Genomic DNA, 21,399 nt, shown 5'->3' with positions numbered 1-21,399 from the left:
ACTGCTGGTGGGAATATAAAATGGTGCAGCCGTTCTGGAAAACAATCTGGCAGTTGCTCAAATGTTAATAGAGTTCCCATTTGACCCAGAAGTTCCACTTTGTGATGTATACCCAAGAGAAATGAAAATATATGCCTGTACTGAATCTTGTGGATAAACATTCTTCATAGCAGCATTGTTCATAATCGCCAAAAGGTGGAAACAACCCAAATGCTCACCCACTAGTGAATGGATAAAGTGTATATCCATACAATGACATATTATTTAGCCATAAAAAGGAATAAACTACTGTTTAGTGTAGTGTAAACCTGGAAAATATTATCCTAAGTCAAAGAATTTAGTCACAAAAGGCCACATATTGTATGATTTCATTTATGTGAAATGTCCAGAATAGGCAAAAATACAGAGACAGAATTAATCTATTTATACAGACAGAATTTATTTCTCAAATTTGTGGTCTGTCTGTGGCATCTTTCCTTGCTTTGCAGTACTGTTACACTTTTGTTCATTTGTATATATCAAACGTATTTTTTGACATTTCAGAGGATTTGAAATAGGAAGTGAACATATGCCTCATTATTCATGTTAAAGTGGAAGGTCCTATAATTCTTACACCTCTTGAATTGATTCCCAGAGTAACATTAGTAAGCAAAATTTTGTTTTCTTTTATAGAAAGCTCTCTTAGTTGCCTACAATGAGAAGAAATGTTTACTGGTTTCTGTGTTTTTACATTAAATGATTCTAAGAAAGGGATTCTAATTTTGAATCATCAGTTTGCTATGTATGACCTTTGGCAATCTACTGAAGCACCTTATGCCCCATTTCCCCCCACCCCTTTTGTTAAATTAGGGTGAATCTACTAAGTCTGTTTCAGGTTTAAAAATGATTATGCTTACTCTGTTGTTTTCTTTATAATTGTTATTGAATCCTCCCAGCACTGTCCAATAGAATTTTTTCGTGATGGTGGGAATGTTCTCTTCTTGCCTTGTCCTTGCCCCTGGGCTGGTGGGCCCACTTAGTCTTGTTTTGTTTTATGGGCCTGTCTAATCTTTGGCTGAAGGGTGAACCTCAAGGGTGACTTCTTTACTGAGCTGTAAGGGTGTCTGGGGGCCCTAGTCTCAGGGTTTCTCCAGTCTGTCAGACCAGTAAGTTGTTTTTTTTTTTCCAAATGAGTTATAGAATTTTGTTCTCCATTTATCTCCAGCTCTGTCTGGGACCCTCTATTGTGATCCCTGTGAGAGCAGTTGATGATGGTAGCGGGATAGCATCTAGTTGTGCTGGATTCAGTCTGTGGTAGTTGTGGTCCACTAGATCAGTGAGACTAATCTTTCTCTAGCATCTTTGGTTTTCTTCTTTCTCCTTTGCTCCAGACAGGGTGAGACCAGTGGAGTATCTCAGATGACCGCTCACAAGGTTTTAAGGCCCCAGATGCTACTCACTGAAGTAGAATGTAGAACATTTTCTTTATAAACTATGTTATGCCATTTGAGCTAGTATGTTCCTAGAGACCATGCTCCCCAGAGTCCTCAGCCCAGTGATTTGGTCCCTCAGGGAGTTTGGATGTGTCTGTGGAGCTTCCATGACCTTGCCTTGGACAGGTTGTGCTGGCTTCCCCAGTATTGTGTACTGTCTCACCTTCACCAAAGTTATCACTTAACTTTTGTCCAGTTTTTTTCTCTCCTGCCCCTCCCCTCCTTCGTAACCATCAAAGATTGTTTCTTTTTGCATGTATACCTTTTCATGACTTTTTATAGTGTGGTCTCATACAATATATGTCCTTTTGTGATTGACTTATTTCACTCAACATAATGCCCTCCAGGCATTCATCCATGTTGTGAGATGCTTTGTAGAGTCAACATTGTTCTTTATCGTTGCGTAGTATTCCATTGTGTATATGTACCGTATTTGTCCATTCATCTCTTGATGGGCATCTAGGTTGTTGGCATCTTTTTGCTATTGTGAACAATGCTGCAGTGAACATGGGTTGCACATGTCTATTTATGTGACGGCTTTTATTTCTCTAGGATATATTCCTAGGAGTGGGGTTGCTGGATCACATGGTATTTCTATTTCTGGCTTTTTTAAGGAAGCTCCATATCATATTCCAAAACGGTTGTACCATTTTGCAGTCCCACTAGCAGTGCATAAGAGTCCAGTCTCCCTGCAGCCTCTCCAATATTTGTTATTTTCCATTTTTTTTTTGATTCGTGAAATATGTGACTAACAAATTGAATTTTTACTTTATTTAATTTTTATTCATTTAAGTCTGAATGCTAATAGCTACATGTGGCTAGTAGCTATCTCACTGGATCAATATGGTTCTAGATCAATGTGGTTTAAAAAGAACATTAGCTTTGCTAGATGCTCTAGAAACCAAACCAGACCCACTGCTGTTGAATCAATTCCGACTCAAAACGACCCTATAGGACAGAGTAGAACTGCCTGGTAGAGTTTCCAAGGAGCGCCTGGTGGATTCAAACTGCCCACCTTTTGGTTAGCAGCCGTAGCACTTAACCACTACGCCACCAGGGTTTCCAGATGCCCTAGAGAAAGAGGTTTATTTACATGATCAGACATGCTCAGGAAATGTGTGTACCCTATCTCCATCTTGGTTTTTCACGGTGTGTATCTGCATATTACAAGACTGAGATAGGGTGAAGCAAAGAAACCTGCTTCAGTATTTCCCAGTTTTTTAGGTTCCATACCCAGTTTTAGGTTCCATGCTTAATATTCATTGAGTATTTACTATATGCCACTTTTTGTTTTAAACATTTTGTTCAAATTGTCAGCTTATTTAATCCTCCCCGCAATTTTATAAGGTGTGGGCTACTATTATGATGAGGAAGCTGAAACTCAGAAGGAATAAATAACATGGCCAAGGTCAGACAGTGTTACAGTGAGGATTCCAATTTATAGTTAGATTCTAGAGTCTAAGCTTTTGATCAGTGTGCTGTATGCTTTCCAAAGTAGAAAGTCAGGTATTTTCATTCTACACCTTCCTTTACACTTTCCAAAGTTCTTAGTAATACATTAGAATTGGTTCACTGTGGTTTTAGTATCTGTAACAAATTCTGACCCATTAATTCTTCCCACAGTGTTAAATAACTCTTAGTTATTTGATGGGAGAAATTGGTGATAAAAGAGAAGACTAAACTTAAGAGGTCCTTGAGAAAATGAGAAAGGATGGTGGATTAGTTTCCTAGGACTGCTATAACAAATGACCACAATCTGGGTGGTTTACAACAACAGAAATTGATTCTCTCAGAGTTCTGGAGAAGGTTTAAGTCTGAAGTCAAGGTATCAGCAGTGCCATGCTTCCTCTGGGGGCTCTAGGAAAGATTCCTTCCTTGCCTCGCAGTTTCTGGTGACTGTTGGCAATCCTTGATTTGTGGCTGCATACCTTCCGATTCCACCTTTACATGGCGTTCTGCTTATCTCTTCTTCTCTTCTACCTCTTACAAGGACATTTGTTACTGGATTTAGGGCCCACCTGGATAGCCCAGGATGCTGTCATCTCAAGATCCTTAACTTACATTTGCAAAGACCCATCTTTTGAAATGTGGTCACGTTAACAGATTATAGGAAACACACCTTTTTGGGGACCATCATTCAACCCACTGTAGATAGGTTTCAAAACCTTTGGGGGAATTGGCTTTCAAAAGAGGAGGGACCTCAGATAAGCCTAGCAATCATTTACTTTATATTTACTTTGTTCATTCACTCTCCTTTTTTTCCCCTCCAATCTCCAACATCACTCTTAGCTGATAACCTAGTTCAGAGAAATAATTAGAAGAGAACGTCTCCTAAACTTCCTCTGCCACAACTATACCTGCCTCTCTTTATCTGTGCTCATACACCTTGCCTTCTCTCTTGTTATCATTATATTAGTATTATTAATGATATAATCTAGACAAGTTTGCTAAGTGTGTTTATTGGCATCTCCAGCTTCCATACAAGGAATCCAAAATCAGTTTGAGGTGTGGGAGTGGGTAGAACCCTGTTGTCCCTATTCCCAATCTAATCATTTATGTATTTTTTAAAAATGCATTTTGAGGTTCTGTGAAATGTTTAGTTTGCAAAAAGGGGGCTCTACTGCGTACTTTAAAAGTTTTAAAAATACTTTTCCAGACTTAAAGTACTTCCTTGCATACTGTGGACACACATCCCGGGCTCTTTCTTTTTTGAACTCCTCTAGCGCTTACTGTCCGCGCCGCACGGGTTGTGTTATTTGATAACTTGATTTTATAACTTTCTCTACTTTTTCAAATGTATTCATCTTTTTGCCACCCAAAACTTTGTAAATCCTTTGAAATTAAGATACATACCTATACCGCCTGGATGTCTCCCACAACGTCTAACATGTTAGAGACATGCAGCAGGCGGTGTTATACGGTGATCCAGATTAATAAGTGACATCTGATTTGAGAATTATTTGTGGCTGGGTGTGTGTGTGTGTGGAGGGGGTGTACGTGGATGAGCTTGTATGTAAAATTTCATGTGTAGTGAATATATGCATTTTTCTGAAGAGCAGTTCTGTAGCTCTTACCAGATGCCAAAAGTAATGAAGCCTCAGTGCTTTAGATCATCACTTTCAGGCCCTTTATTTGGAAGATAAAGAAATTACACCATTAGGAGAGTCAGCAGTTTGCCTAGCAGGATGACTCAGTGTAGTTTGCCATTCTTTAAGTTATCAACCATTAGTCTTTACGATAGCTGAAGTTATTTTAAACGTATTTGAATAATACATGTTTATAGAAATTCTAGAGATAACACTTAATATAGGAAAATATGCATTGCTTATAAGTAATAATTTATCAATTTTTATTTTTACCTTCTGTTTAGTGGTTAATTATGGACAGCATATACATTCTAAATTCTGTTAGGTGTGCATTTACAGAAATATTTACGTACGGAAATTTAACAGACTTCTTTGTCATGCAATATTTTATTTAAAAAAAAGTTCATTTAATTCAGCATAATTATGTAATTCAAAAATTCCACTAATGTGATTTAATACACTTCTAATCTAAATTTGTATTGTGACATCTGACAAATCCTAACGTACTTTTTTTTTTTTTTTTGCTGTGATTTCCTTATAGGTTTGATGAACTTGTAAAAAAATTCAATGTCGAGTATCATGCTGGTGGCTCTACCCAGAATTCAATTAAAGTGGCTCAGGTTAGTTAATTATTTTAAAAGTTACAAAGAAATGGATTCGAAATGGTTTCAGACTTTTGGTCATTGGACGTAATTGCTCCCATCTGTATTTTGTTGGATAGTTTAACGTTGATTGGGAACTGGTGTTTTTGTTGTTGTTGTTTTTCAGTGTTTTAATACTTGCTTTGTAATAGTTATACATAAACACCAATAGTGTTTTGAGAGAGTGTGACTCCCTATACTGTTTCTGAGGCTGGCGAGTATTTACTTAAAAAAAAAAATTAACATTTTAAAATACTCTTATTTTAATTGGTTTTTCTTTGATTGCTGGTATCTTTCCACGTTTGTTGTTCACTTACATTTCTTTCTTGTCATATCCTTTGACCATTTTATAGTTTATAATTTATGCTATTGATATGATTATAATTCTTCATATTTTATTGTAGTATCTCTTTTTATTCTATAAATTGAAAGTACTAGTTTCTTGTTTGTTACTTGTAGTTCACTTCTGCTTAAAGTGTCTTTTACTGTGTCAAAATTCCTGACCATATATGTGTGTGTATATATATGTATATAATTAAAATAGCTTCTGCATATCATGTGGTGATTAGAAAGGACATTCCTATCACAAGATACTGCAAGTTCTCCTCTATTACGTATAGATAGATAATACATACCTTTTTCTTTACTAAAACAGTAACTTACTTGGAATCCATCTTTTACTTCATCAATTCAAACTACTTGAATGCTTTAAAATCATTTCTCTTAGCAAGAAAGCTTTAACTTGTGATGACATCTGATGTACTTCAGAGTGTTTTAAAATGATGGGCATTTTAGACGTGGGTAGCCTAGATGATGAATTTATGGATTCAAAGAACATAATTGACAAACAGCTGGAATACCAAAAAAAGCCTTTAGATGTGAGGTAGATGGATATTTTTGTAGAGCTAGAAACTAATTGCTGCACATGTAAATACTTGCTGTTGATGGTTAGTAAAATCTGAGTATTCTATGCTCAGACATTTCTCTTGAGAGGATATTTAACTTAATGTCATCATGTTGGATAGTTTTACCACTACATAAAAGAAGAGACTATCATAACAGCTTTAGTCAGTTCAAAGAAATATTATTGGAAAAGGAAACGGAGTCAAAATATTCTTTCTTATTTCATAGGACAGAAACATGTCATTAAGTAAACTATGCTGATTTTTTTTTACAGCAATCTGTAAAAAAAAAAATGGTGTAGAAGTGTTTCTGAAAATACCTTATAGGGAGAAGGAGAGGTTGGCAAAGAAACATAGAAGACGCATGTTGTTTGTATAAAAATACAGTAATTGTCACTACTAACGAGTCTTGTTCATTAAAAAAAAAAAAAATTTATGTAACAGAAGTAAATAATACAGAATAATATATAATTTCAAATAAATATCCATTTTTCATATTTTTATGTTATAGTAATAACAGCTATAATTATGTCTTATATATTACGTTATCATGTATTTTTTCGTCTGGAATGGCTGTGTCCTGGATTGGCTCTTTATAAAGTAGGTTACCCTACATAAAGGTCAAGAGTCCGTTGTTTTCTTTCTCCTCACTGGTTTCTTAAACCAGACTGACTTCTCTCATTTATATTACCTCTTCCCAGTCCTTATGCCATACTGTTGAATATTCTCTCCATCATGTGATTCCCAGACAGCTATGAGGCAGACAAGCAGATGTGTCTCCATTTTAATGATAAGGATTCTGATTAAATGAGATAGACAAAATCCCATGGAGGGTAAAGAAAGCGAAGCAGAAGCAGAACCCAGGTGTTCTAACTGGTAAGCTCAAATTGCTCTTCTTAAAAATTTTATCTATTCTCTGTAGACATCTTGAGTTTTGACTTTTCTCTACTTTGAAGATTTTGAGTAGTGTTTCACATACCTGCTCCACTTTTTGTTTTTTTATTTTTTGTAGTTGCTGAGAATCTATACAGCAGAACTTTTACCAATTTGATCTCATAAAGATAGATCTTAAAATAGCACAATGCTTAAGGCAGATGTTATTTACTAGTTAAGCTAAACTATTGTTTGTTTTTAAGAAAATTTCAGGGATATTTTTGGTTTAAGGGCTTAAGATTATCTCAGTGCAATCGTTTTAGGGTTCATCCAGCCTCAATGGCTCAAGAAAGCTTGGATTCCATGAGAATTTGAAATTCTATTCTGCATTTCCCCCCTTTTGATCAGGATTCTTTTTTTCTTCCTTTTTAGTAATTTTATTGTATTTTTGGTAAAAGTTTACACAGCAAATTAGGTTCATTTTAAGAATTTTTATATGTATTGTTCAGTGACATTGGTTACATTTGTCTCAATGTGTTAACATTCTCATTATTTCTGTTCTGATGGTTTCATTTCCATTAATCAACCGTCTCTTCCCTCCTATGGCCCTTTACCTTCTCATCTTTGCTTTAGGGTAGATGGTGACCATTTGGTTTCATACAAATGATTTTGTACAGGAGAACAGTACTCACGGGTGTCATTTATTTTATGTGCCAATCTATTATTTAGCTGTAAGGTGATCTCTGGGTGTGGTTTCAGAATATAATTTAAAGGCTATCTCAGGGCGATAGTCTTGGAGGTTCCTCTAGTATCTTCCAGTCGTAAGGATGGCCTTTTTAAATAATTTGAGTTTTGTTCTACATTCTTCTCCCATTCTGTCTGGGACCATCTATTGTGTCCCTGGTCAGAACGGTCGGTAGTAATAGCCAGGTGTCATTTAGTTCTGGTCTCAGGATAGATGAAGCTGTGGTTCGTGTAGGCTGTTAGCCCTGCAGACTAGTTTCTTCTTTGAGTCTTTGGTTTCTTTCTTGTTTGCTCTAGGTCAGTAGAGACCAACAGTTGTATCTTAGATGGCCACTCACAAGCTTTTAAGACCCCAGATACTACTCGCCAAATTAGGATGTAGAACATAAACTTTATGAACTATTTTATGCCAGTTGACCGAGTTGTCCCATGATACTATGGTCCTAAGCTTTCAAATTAAATAATCCAGTCCCGCAAGGTGTTTGGTTATGTCTAGGAAGTATCCATAACTGTGCCCCTTATGTGCTTTATTATATATATGAATATGTACCATACACATACATGTACCATTTTACAATCCTATCAGCAACGGATAAGGGTTTCAGTCTCCCCACATCCTTGCCGGCATTTCTTTCTTTTTCTTTCTCTCTTTCTTTCTCTCTCTCTCTTGCTCTCTTTCTCTGTCTCTTTTTTTCTCTCTCTCTCCCTCCCTCCCTTCCTTCCTTTCTTTTTCTTCCTTCCTCTCTCCCTCCCTCCATCCCTGCTATGGTGAGATGATATGTCTTTGTAGTTTTGATTTGTATCTCTCTAATGGCTAATGACAGGGGCATGTGTTTGTTGGCCACTTGAATGTCGTTTTCAGTGAAGTGTCTGTTTATGTCCTTTGACCATTTTTTAATTGGATTGTTTGATAGCCACCAAGAAACATTTGTCTCTATACATTTGCCTGTTTTTGTCTTCTTATATAAGTGAGGTCACTTTCGTGATTGACTTATTTCTCTCAGCATAATGTCTTCAAGCTCTGTCCGTGTTGTAGCATGCGTTAAGATTTCATTTCTCTTACTGGCTGAGTAGTATTTCATTGTACGCATGTACCACATTTTGTTTATCAATTTGTCTGTCAATGGGCATTTAGGTTGCTTCCATCTTTTGATTATTGTGAATTGTGCTGCAATGACCATAGGTGTGCAAGTATCTGTTTGAGTCTTTGCTTTCAAGTCTTTTCGGTATATACTTAGGAGTGGAATTGCTGGGTCATGGGTAGTTCTATTCTTAGTTTTTTTTAGAAACTGCCACACTGTTTTCTGCAATAGCTGTACTATTTTGCATTCTCACCAGCAGTGGATAAGGGTTCTAATTTCTTCCCACCCTGGCCAACATTTGTAATTTTCTGTTTTCTTATTATTATTACTTTTATTTCAGCCATGCTAGTGCGAGTGAAATGGTATCACAAAGTGGTTTTATTTGCATCTCTCTGGTGGCTAATGACGTTGAGCACCTTTTCATTTGTTTGATGGCCATTCGAATGTCATCTTTGGTGAAATGTCTATTCAATTCCTTGTCCATTCTATGATTGGGTTATTTGTCATTTTGTTAAGTTGTCAAAGTTTTATACAGTGAAACTTGTGAGAGCTGGAAATCGACTGGACTACCTTGTTTTTCTGGGTTTTACCAGTTTTCTGCCTTTGACACAGTGCAGTCACTACTTTTCTATCGCTTTCTGTTTAGTGGGAAATATTTGAGTTTTCCTTCTCTGACAGGTTTTGCCTTTCAAGAGTTCTGGATTTTGCAGTTTTTACTTATATACATTTTGGTTATTAGATTTTTATTGGATATATGATTTCCAAAGATATTCTCCCAGTCTGTAGCTTATCTTTTTACTTTTTTGCTAAAGTCTTTTGATGAACATACGTTTTTAATTTTTGTGAGGTCCCATTTATTTATTTTGTCTTTTGCTGTTTGTGCTTTTATTATTTTAGTTAACCCATTGTTAAAATCTAGGCTCAACAGCATTGCCCCTGCATTTTCTTCTAAGAATTCTATGGTTTTAGTTTTCACAGGTAGGCCCTTCATCCATTTTGTATTCGTTTTCGTATATTGTGTGAAGCATGTAGTATCCTGTTTCATTTTTCTGCATATGGAAATCCAGTTTTCCTAGCACTATTTATTGAAACGACTTTTCTTTCCACATCAAATGGGCTTAACACCTTTGTCAAAAATGAGTTGACTATAGATGTGTGGGTCCCTCTCCACTTCTTATAAAAACCCACTGCCCTCAAGTTGATTCTGACTTGTAGTGACCCTATAGGACAGAGTAGAACGGCCCCGTAGGATTTCCTAGGAGCAGCCGGTGGATCCTAACTGCCGCCCGTGTGGTTAGCAGCAGAACGCTTACCCACTGAACCACCGGAACCACTTCGTATAGTAGGTTTTTATTTAGGAAGATTGGAGGCTGTGAGAGACAATCGAGGACTGAGTTAATTAACTCCTTTCATGCTTCTTTGGGGCAACAGTTCTCTGTGATGCTCAATCTTACTCTGTTCCTTGAGGATTTATGCATTTATCTGACTTATTGAATTTTTTGGAAGCCTAGGATCAGCCACATGAAGTATTCTGATATTGTTTTCTGTTATGTAAGTTCACTTGTATTTATACTTTCTACAAATTGATTTATTTGTTTCTAATGTCCTAGATTTATAAAACAAAAAAATTTCTTTGTCGCTTTTGTGTGTATTCTAGGCATCTTGTCAGATATTTTAAATGCCTTTTTATCCTTTGTTAGCTGAAATATAAGCAGATCATTAGAGTCAATTATTTCTTCTCTCTGTTGAGACTATATGGATTTTTATGACTATTCAATAGTAAAGAGTAAGCATTTTTCTATTACTTTGATAACTGCTGTTTTTCTACATGAAACATTTTCTTCTCTCAAAGTGAAGCTCTTCAAAGTAAAATAACACTTCTTTCTTTGTTGTAGTGAAAATCATTTCCTAGAAACTACTAAATTTGTGTGTGTTCTTTATCTAATACCCCTCTCTTTTCCATTTCTCTTTGGGAAGTAGAGATGGCACTGTGCTTCTAAGTAAAGATATTCTTCCTTAATCATATATCTAAAACCATCAGTAATGGATTTGATTTTTTTCTTCATATAATCCTTAAGCTTGATCTCTTCTTGAATACTCAGGTCTTATGATTTTTAACCAGGATTTTGGATCTTAGACTTGTTTCAGCCTTCCAATTTCTCATCTCTCCCATTTTTAGATAAGCTCCATATTTATATTTAACTTATAGTAAAATTTTAAACAAATTTTCATTTTTAATTTTTTAGAGAAGTTCCTAAATTACAGTCTGTTTATGTTTTTGTGGGAGGATTGACCTGGGAGATGTTTTTAATTGCCTCTTGGTATAAAATATCATGTAATGAATCCATTTTCAGAATTATGTTTTAAAGCTTTCCTAAATCCTAAGTATGATGGTTTCCTAGAAACATTTTTAAAAGATAAGTTTAAATAATTATGTTCAAATAAAATAGAAACATGTTGAACCAAAGTGTAAGAAATTGTAAAGCTGGTATTCTTAAGAACCATTTAGCGTTTACAGGTGAGTCATAGTATCGTCGTTGAAGTATTATTTAGAAGTTATAATAGATAAAAGTGAAAAGCCTCACGTTGCTTTTCTTCTGTAGATTTATTTTTTTTGTACAGTTAATCTATGGGTTTTCTGTATTAAAAAATTATTTCTGATTATCTCTTTTTGAGACCTTATTTCACCTGGAATAACTAGTTAGAAAGTAAAACTAGTAAAAAGGCTTTTTACTAGGCGTACCTCTGGGAATCTGAGAGCAGTCTAGACTGCTCAGATCTAAAAAGTAGAAATGACATTGAAGTGATCAAAGCGAATTCTTCGCTCTAATGCCTTACACCTGGTGCAGTTGTAGACCTGTCAATAGTGCACCTGTATTTGTAAACATCAGAGGAGGATGTGGCAGAAGGTGATGCAACATAGCCTTCTCAAACCTCTCTGTCGTTACAAATGAGGTGCCTGCTACCGCCAGCTTTAAGATAAATGAATAATTTCAAGCAACATGGATCTTACAAAATGATTATTCAAATCAATTTTTCCTTTCAGTTTTTAAAAACTTTAAATATGAATTAACACCTCCCTGCTTTAGGGATCTTTTTCCTTATTGAATTAGATCGTGAGAGATTTTCATGGCTAAAATAAGCTGAGAAAGCAGCGTTTTGTTGTCCTAATTTCTATTTTTAATGTTTGTGACATTTTTCTAAGTGTCAGATTCTTTAATGTGAAGTAAAATCAGTATTTCTCTTTTTTTCCATGCTTTTTTTTTTGCCTTTATACATTATTTTATACTTCATATTAAGACATTATTGTATTACCACTATTAGTAAAACATGCTTTTAGTTTTGTCTCAATTGTTAGGGTTCTGGTTTGAGGTCATCTATTATAAATCTACACAGGCTTTACAATTATCTACTTTATAAAAGATAAGTATACCTCTACTGTCGTTGCTCTTAATGTGGCACATTGTCACAGCATATGACATTAAACAGAGGACAAATAGAGATTATATTTATCCTACCTCAGAGCAAAGCAACAGAGCATAGGTAAGAAATATGGGAATCGACAGGGCCTAATTTCATCCAGGTGATAAAATTCTTGCCAAAATTCCATTTCTTATCATTCTATCTTAGAATTTACAAAGTTAAAAAAAAAATTTTTTTTTTTTTTTTTGTCTCGTGGTTGATATATTCATTTATTTGAACTGAAAAATGAAGTCAGATTTTTCTGAAAAAAGGTATAAAAGTGTGATTTGTTTGGTTGGAGGAGCATGGTCTTTTCCAATTAAAGTATATGGTGGTACTCTCAGCTGTCATGCTTTTAAAAGAAAAGCTTTTCTAGAAGCTTCTGTGTTCTCAATAACTTTGATGGTGAGGTATTGTATTTTAGATAACAAAGTTAAAAGCCAAGTACTCTAAATTGTCTCTTAGCAAAGCACTTGGGGACAGAGAAGATATGCTCTGGATTAGGTAAAGCTGGGCAAGTGTAAACTAGGGTAAGTCACTTAACCTCTTCAAGCTTCAGTTTTGTCTTCTTTAAAATGGGTATAATCTTTATTTTATAGGATACTTTTATAAGGTAATTTTTTCCAAAATAATAAAATCATGACTCTCATAGATTTAAAATGTACATGCCAAAGATTTTAACTCATTAACTATAATGAGTAAAGTAGTAAGCTGTTACAGCCTTTTTATTGGAGAATTCAAGAGCAGAGAGAGAGACATACACAGTCCATGAGATGAATTTAATAATAGATACAAAACCTAGAAAACATATTAATAATAAGGAAATAAAGCTGCAATATAATCAGCTCTTGGTGTAATGTACAAATAAATCTTTGGTATGCTTTATTTCAAATAAAGCTTTTAAAATATTTTCCCTTCCTAAAAATAATTAAGTAAATAAAAATACAAAACTGACTTGTTTGTGCAGCAGGGGAACAGGGATTCAATTATCCATGTATGGCTCAGAGTTTATTTTTCTGTAGATAAGAATTATTGCTATCATTAATCTACAATTTATAGACTCACAATATAGCTCAAAGATGTTGAAAGATGTAAATTCCATAGAATTGGATAATCCAGGAGGGTATGCGCTAACTCATGCATAGGTTTCCACTGAGGACACTCAAATCTTCTTGGTCCATTTAAAAATCTTTCACAATTTTTCCTGACAGTACCTACCTCAATATTGTTGTTAGAATTCAATGCCATAATATGAACAAAACACTTAGCCCAGTACTTATACATAATAAGAGCTAAATAAATTATAGCTATTACTATTACATTATGAGAAATTTATGTGGTAGACATTTTACGTTAATTGAATTGAGCTACATCGTAATTCCAGCGATTTGATGAGAATGTATTTAAAAGCAATAAAATATACCAGGCATTCCGTCCTTTACAACTATTTATCTCAAATCTAATTCCCTCAGAAATAGAACAATGAGGCCTCAAACTGGTCAATAGATTGGTTCTTATGGAATTGGACTGTTGTATTCCATTTGGTTTTTATTGGTTGATTTTTCAGAAGTAGATCGCCAGTCTGTCTTAGTCTGGAAGCTCCAGTGAAACCTGGTCAGCATCATAGCAACATGCAGGCCTCCAGTGACAAATGGGTGGTGGCTGTGCTTGAGGTGGATTTGCCGGAAATTGAACCCAGATCTGCCGACCCAGGTCTTCCGCATGGAAGATGAGAATTTTACCACTGAACCACCACTGCCCCCGTGCATTACAGCTTGTTATTGTTAGCTCCCATCCATGATTCCAGCTCATGGAGACCCCACATGTGAAGGTTTTTTCAAGTCTGTGACCTTTCGGATAGGCCCGTCTTCTGAGGCACCTCTAGGGGGGTTCAAACCTCCAACCTTTTGGCTAGTAGTTGAGCACTTAACATTTGCACCACCCAGGGACTCCTACGTTGCTGGCTTAGGAATGACCAAAGGCTCACAATACCTGTCCCCCATTTCTTGTCTCTCGTTTTCGCCCAGAGGCATTGTTCTCCACCTTTTAGAGTCAGTGACTTCCTATTTTCTAATTTTACTTCTTTACCTTCAGGAGAATGTATTCACATTGATTTATAAGCTTTCTTTAAACCTGTACCTATTTAACCTTTATATCATTATGAAATGAAAGATCTGATCTTCTGTTAATGGAATTTGAAATATTTGCAAATGTAAAGTAGGCCAAGGTGGCTTTTTTTTTGGTCTTAAAATTAAACTCTGGTTATGTCTGGCCCTACCAATAAGTAAATGTGTGTATATACATGGATGGTGGTGAGGTAAAATGAAGTGGCCAAAGGAAGCCTAGGATAGTCCCTTTCTCATTCTTCTCTGCTTCCTTATAAAGCATTCACAATCTGCTATGTAGTGGTACTGTCCTTGGCCTGGTTTTCATAGGCCTCACTTGGTACTATCACTCTCCACCCCATCATGCTGAGAATTAGCTACTCTGCAGTGAACTTTTTAAAAAAGGGGAGAGAAGACTGGTTGGATTGCTGGATGTTAGCTGTGCACTGAGAAACTCTATTCTTGGTAGGAATAGCAGGTGGATTGTGGGTGGTGTGTAATTAAATTAAAGAACCTTGTCTTTTAGTAGGAGCCTTGGTGGTGCAATGGTTAAGTGCTCATCTGCTAACCAACAGTTCGGCAGTTTGAACCCACCAGTCACTCCACGGGAGAAAGATGTGACAGTCTGCTTCCGTAAAGATTTACGGCTTTGGAAATTCTATGGGGATAGTTCTACTGTGTACTATAGGGTCTCTATGAGCCAGAATCAGCTTGACAGCAACAGGTTTGTCTTTTAGTATCTCTGTATTTATATGGTGATTTGACAACATGTAACAGAGAAAACTATGAAAACTGATCAGAATTTTAGAATTGGAGATCTGACATAATGATGAGAGAAGGTTAAAGAGATTTGATTTTGTAAAAGCAATACCAATTACAGTCCTTTATGAAGATGGCTTATCATTTATGCAAATATGAATAGTTACAGTAATCAGATTAAATAGATCAGATTACTTTTTTATGTTTTTAAGAATAGTAATCTGTACATATTTATTGACTTCTATGGATTTGTGCTTTATGTAGCAATTGTCACCTACTCTCATATTAAAAATCAAGTGAAATGCTTTTCAGGTAGACTAACATAAGTAACACCAGACGTTAACGTCTGAAATATTTGAGGTATTAAAAAATATTGGGAAACTGAAAATTAATGGTTTTGTGAAGAATTTATATAAATGTCTCATGTGCCTTAAAGGATGAAACATTTTTTAAACTTTAAAGTATATAGAACACTTCTTTAAGTTATTAAAATTGGATTATTTTCCCTTCCCAAAACATACAGATTTAATCCTACCCTGAAGAAAATTTTACTAAAGGTGAAAGATTACAGTTACTGATCATGTAGTCAGTGATGTGATTTTTTTTTTTTTTTAAAGCAGGAACTGTCAATTATTGACTATTTCCTTTAGGTCTCTAAGGGGTGAATCTCAGTTGTCTCCCAACTGGTCAGCCTCTCCATCGCAAACTGGCCCAGTTCATAGCCAGTGTAGCAGCTTACTCAGCTCTGTTAGATGCTATCTGCTGTCAGGCCTCTCTGCTGTCGAGCCTCTCTGCCTCCAGCTGTCCACTGTCAGCCTCTACTGCTGCTAACTGCCCCAGCTCACAAGCATTGTAGCAGCTTGCTCCGCTCTGTTAGCTGCCCTTTACTGTCAATCCTCTCTGCCATTGGCCTCTGCACTGCTGACTGGCCCAGCTCACAGCCATGTAGCAGCTTGCTCAGCTCTCTTAGTTGCTATCTGCCATCAGGCCTCTCTGCTGTCAGTGTCTCTGCTGCTAACTGGCTCAGCTCGTAGCTAGTGTAGCAGCAGCTTTGGGACCACTCAGCTCCCATGTGGCTCTGCTTCTCTGCCAGCCCAGCTCTTAGCCAGCATCTCACGCTCAATCTAGAGGCCTCTCTAAACCTCTGAATTTCAGCCATTTATATATCCCGATCCTCATCAGTTACAAGGTGTGGCTTCCCTCACCAGACCAGCAATCAGTCAATCCTTAATTACCCATGAAATATCAATCAACTCATATCTTGTTAATTACCAGGCAAATATGTGAAACCATCAAGTTGTTTAAAGCTTACCCAGGAAATGTCAATCAACCCAAGAAATCCCCTCTTCAAAAGTAGCAAACCTTCTGGGAGCTCCTCCCTCTAAGTTTCTTCTCCAAAGAACTAGTACAAAGGTAACTCTTAAAGAATTAGGGTGAAAATCTCCCAATCTCTTTTGCCAAAAAAACAAGGAAAAAGTCCACATAAAGGAACTCATTTCACCACAGATATACAGTGAAAACTAGGTTTTTTCCTGTCCCCTTACTCTGCTTGCGCAGTTCACTTCACTTGATGTAATCAATTACTTATGTATACTTTCAGAAATACTCTATTCCAGTATAACCATGTGCATACCTATTAACGTACATTTCATGACTGTGTTAGCGTACTATATATACATTTTTCTATCTTGGATTTTTTTCTGCCTTAATTTACTATTGGGACCTAGTGGCACAGTGGTTAAGAGCTTGGCTGCTAACCAAAAGGCCAGCAGTTCTAATCCACCAGCCACTCATTGGAAACCCTACGAGGCAGTTCTGCTCTGTCCTATAGGGTCGCTATGAGTTGGAATTGACTCGACAGCAATGGTTTTGTTTGTTTGTTCGTTCGTTTGTTTTTAATATGCTATCATTGAGATTATTCTGTAGAAATAAGAAATAGATCTGGCTAATTCTTTTTAATGGTTATAATAGTCTGTTCTATGACAGTATCATAATTTGTTTGATGAGTCACTTATTGTTGGACATTTGGAAGATTTACAGGTTTAGTGAGTACATAAGTGTACATGTCATTTTTCACCTGTGTAAGTATTTCTTTATGGTATATTCCTAGAATTGAAATTGCTGGCTCAAAGGGCATAGGCATGGTAAATTTTTATAAAAGTTGCCATATTTTCCCCATGAAGGCTTTACCAATTTTCATTTCTAAATGAACTAAAGGAACGTTCACCAATTCAGAGTGTTATCAAGTAGAGTGTTGTTCTCTAATATGATATGTGAAAAACCAATATCCCATTGAACGTTTTCATTATGTTTCTCAGGATGAGATGAATTACTTGGATAGAATCAGTTATTTTTCAGAAGTGAATTGTCAAAATTCACTCTAAATGAGATAGAAAATCTGAATGGACCAATGCTCACATAAGAAACAGAGCATGTTGTTAAAGGCTTCCTCCCCCAAAGAACAATAGTCCTAGGCAGCTTCACAGGGAAAGCACACCGAATCTATAAGGAGCAGATAAATCTATTTCTAAATCATTCTGCAGCATAGAAAAAGAAAGAAAGCTTCTAAACTCTTTTTTATGCAGCTGGCTTCACATTGAAACTGTAACCCAACAAGGATAGCGGAAAGAAAAGATAACAAGCATAAAACTAAGAAAAAACAGATTAATACTGTTTATGACTATTATTGTAAAAATTTCAAATAAAATATTTGGAAATAGAATCCATTAGCACATTAATAATAGATGATAACAAGTTGGGTTAGTTCTGGGAATGCAAGGATGGCTCAGTATTAGAAAACCTACTATTTTGGTCATGTATCCATAAAACAAAGTTAGGTCTTCCCTGTAGATACTGAAAAAGCATCCATTCATGAACATATTTATATGTATATGTATATGTCTGGATGTATATATCCCTTTAACATAATTTATCTCTCTAAACCCAATGCCAGCATCATACATAATGCATAAAAACAACATGTTTTCATTAAAGTCAGGAATCAGAAAAGAATTTTACTATTACTACTATTATTTAAGATTGTACTTACATTGCTAATCAACACAGATATGTCAGAGAAAGTTGAGTATAAAATACAAAATTAGAAGTAGAGAAATAAAATTAACACCGTTTTTGTTAATTGTATTTAGAAAAATTCAACAGGATGAGGTAAAAAAACTGTTACAAACAAAATCAGAGTGGTTGGATTTCAAATAAAATATTGAAACACTTAATAGGCTGTATATACAAATTATAAACCCAATTTACAACAGCAAACAAATGGATAAAATGCATTTTAGATACTCTTTTTAACCCTGTTTTCTGTAATCTCTGCTCCCTTTTCCCCCATTTATGTTTCCTTTTCTATTTAAATTTTCTTGCCAAGTAATTTTATGCTTTCATAATTTTGAGCTAGAAGAATAATTTAATACCTGAAAATATGTGGCTAATATTTGGTATTACTATTGTGGCATGGGTCTGAAAGTATGTAAATAAGCTACTGTTTGGCTGTGTTTTATTTTTTATAGATGCAGGGAAGTGGCTGAAATTTAGTTTTATATACCACAGCATGTTCTGGAAGTTTCGAATCATGCTTCTAGTTTTGAAAACCCCTTTTGATTTTTATTACACGCAAGCATGATGCTCTTAAATAAATAGTGATGAATGATTATGCCAGCTATTTTACCTCAGTTGAAATAGCAAGGCCAAAAAAACTTGATTGAGTTTCTCAGAAAAACAGCAATACAAAATTGGGGATGTTACTATATAACGTTAGCCTGTTTTTTTTATTTCTTTAACTTCAAATCACTTGTTGCCTTTGACCGGATCATATTTCTTAAGTTTTGCTTTAACAGTAATATATTTTGCTACTATAAAAATCACTGTATTATATGATTAGTAATATACTCTATCAAGCTTATGTTCTCTTAAAATTGTTGATAGCAATATCATATGAAGGGTTTATGAAAGACACTTACGTGATTGTGTATCTTTATTTAAGAACAAAATATACTTGTATTGTTTCTATTACCTTTTTTTTAATAGTAGAGCACAAAGAACTGTGTTAGGATGGTGAGACTATGAAAAAGATAAATTTATAGTTATCTCCCAGATCTGCTCTAGAGTCTGTTACCATCTGGTCTCTTTGGAGACTATTATAATTATTCATGGGAATGTTTTCAACACAAAAAAAGCATGGTTTGTGTATTGGCAGAAGGGAAAAAATATCAGTGGTTTAAACCATATGCAGTTTTCTTAGAGTGTGAGGCAAGGGAAACGCGCCGAAGGACGACTTAGGAATCATCAGTAGTGATGTGGCTGGTCTCTTGTCAGAATCTTTGATAATGAACAAAGCATTGAACACCAGGAAAAACTGAATGTAATAGAAGTAGAACAATGGCTCCACTTGGAGTATTATTGTTAGTATCTTTATTTTAATCAGTAAAATGTAATAGGGTCTCAGATAAGTCAGTGTAAATCTAAAACAACATGAATATATGTCAAACTTCGAGGACTTTAAAAGTAAAAACATTCATGTTAAAAAATTCTGGGCTTGAACAGTGGGAGAATGCCTTTGTTCTTTATGTCTTAAATTTATACAAAACCGTTATTTAAAATAATTTTACATGCACCATGGACCTATTGCCTATTAAGAAGTAGAGGTAGTTTACAATGGTTCTTAAGCTTAAATTGGTTTAATAGTAAAATAAAAGCAAATATCTTTTTACTCTTCCAAGAGAAGAGTTAGTTGGGGAAAAGCCTATAAAAAATGAGATGACAAATGAAAAATTTGAAATCATCTATTTTTATTCAGCTGTTTTAAAAGAAAAATGCCTGGTGGGCTGGGAATATACAGGAAATTTAAATTTGTGTTTGAGAATAAGAAATGCATTTGTGGTTTAAAAAAGAAATACCAGCATGTCACATTAAAATTATGGTATCTGCAGTATTGTATAGTTAGCAGGAAAATGCATTACATCAGGGGGTACATTCCACTTTAGAGAGCCAGTCTGGGGATATGAATGAAGAGTATAACTCTGTAGAAGGCATGAGCATTAATAATCCAGTCAGAGAGGAAGAATTTTGCCGTCTCCCATGTAACATAAAACAGATGTTACATTCTATTAAAAAGCTTCTTAACTAAAATGAGTGTTTAGATCACTGGTCAATAGGAGAGCCATGAACAATGGCAATTTAATAATTTTAAGAATTTATCCTGTTTGTCAGTTATTATTGGTAGTGGGGGAGAGTGGAGGGAAGGCTGCCAAATGTTTTTCTGTTTGAGATAACTTAATTTAGAGATCTAAAAGTCAGCTGTACTGATTTTTAATTTATCATGTTCTACAAATTTAAGCTCTTCCTCAAAATTTTTGTAAATGCAAAAGGACTTAGGAACTGTGAGTCCTGATTTCTTAATAATTCTGAATGGGTAGTTTTTCTGAAAATGTAATTGTTTAACTTTAAAAGAATACTGAAAACATCGTTAACTAGTTGGCAAGCAAAGGTAGACAGATGTGGAAAGGGGCACTGGGGATGCTATCACAAAGTCTTAAGTATCTTTTTTCTTTTTCTTAATATTTACTTTTGTTTTCAGTATTTTTTTTTAAGGTATAATTTACATACAGTAAAATTGATCCTTTTTGGTGTACAGTATTATAAACTGTGACAAATATATACAGTCCTGTAACTACTACTACAGACAAGCTATAGAACAGTTCCATAACCCTCCAGATTTTCCCCATACTTCATTTGTAGTCATACTCTCCTCCTACCCCAGCTCTTAGCAATCAGTACTCTGTTTTCGTTGGCAGAGACAGTCCTCCTTGCTTTGTGTGCCAAGAATGTGAGTCCCTGACTGCTCTTTTTCCTGGGTTGTTTATACAGCTGGTAAACTTGAGAGATGAGGTAATGTCTACTCCCAGACAAAGAATAGGCATAGTTACTGCTTGCTATAAAATTGGTAGATTCCCCAAGCTCAGTGTTCCTCAGCTATGACACAAACCCTCTGCATACATAGCATCCATTTCACCCCTATAGGTCTTGGGGTGATGGAAACTGATACAAACACGCTGGTGCTTTTGTGCCTTGCACTGAGTAATAAAATACTTTGTCTCTGACCCAGAAGCCTCATGTCTTCTGCCAGCATCCATAAAACAGTAAAAGGCTAGCTTACTCTCTTTTAAATAGGGTGAAGTCAAACCCCATACTCCCAGTTTTCTGTCCTTGTAGTTTTGTTTTTCCACCATTTGATATGAATAAATAATATAATACATA

General features: G+C 35.4%; 1 protein-coding gene across 3 annotated transcripts in view; it reads left to right on the top strand.

Annotated features, from left to right (window-relative positions):
- ADK (adenosine kinase) overlaps window positions 1-21,399 on the top strand; it is a 567,694-nt gene that overhangs the window by 167,632 nt on the left and 378,663 nt on the right. For all 3 annotated transcript variants that reach the window (XM_049855646.1, XM_049855647.1, XM_049855648.1), the window contains one exon: window positions 5,100-5,178. In XM_049855646.1, coding sequence (XP_049711603.1) covers window positions 5,100-5,178 — 79 coding nt within the window. The remainder of the gene's footprint in view (window positions 1-5,099; window positions 5,179-21,399) is intronic.

This window comes from Elephas maximus, chromosome 16, assembly GCF_024166365.1.
Source record: "Elephas maximus indicus isolate mEleMax1 chromosome 16, mEleMax1 primary haplotype, whole genome shotgun sequence".
In the NCBI taxonomy this organism is placed as follows: Eukaryota; Metazoa; Chordata; class Mammalia; order Proboscidea; family Elephantidae; genus Elephas; species Elephas maximus.
Note: the sequence above shows the minus strand (reverse complement) of the source record. Positions and strands in the feature narration are given on the sequence as shown.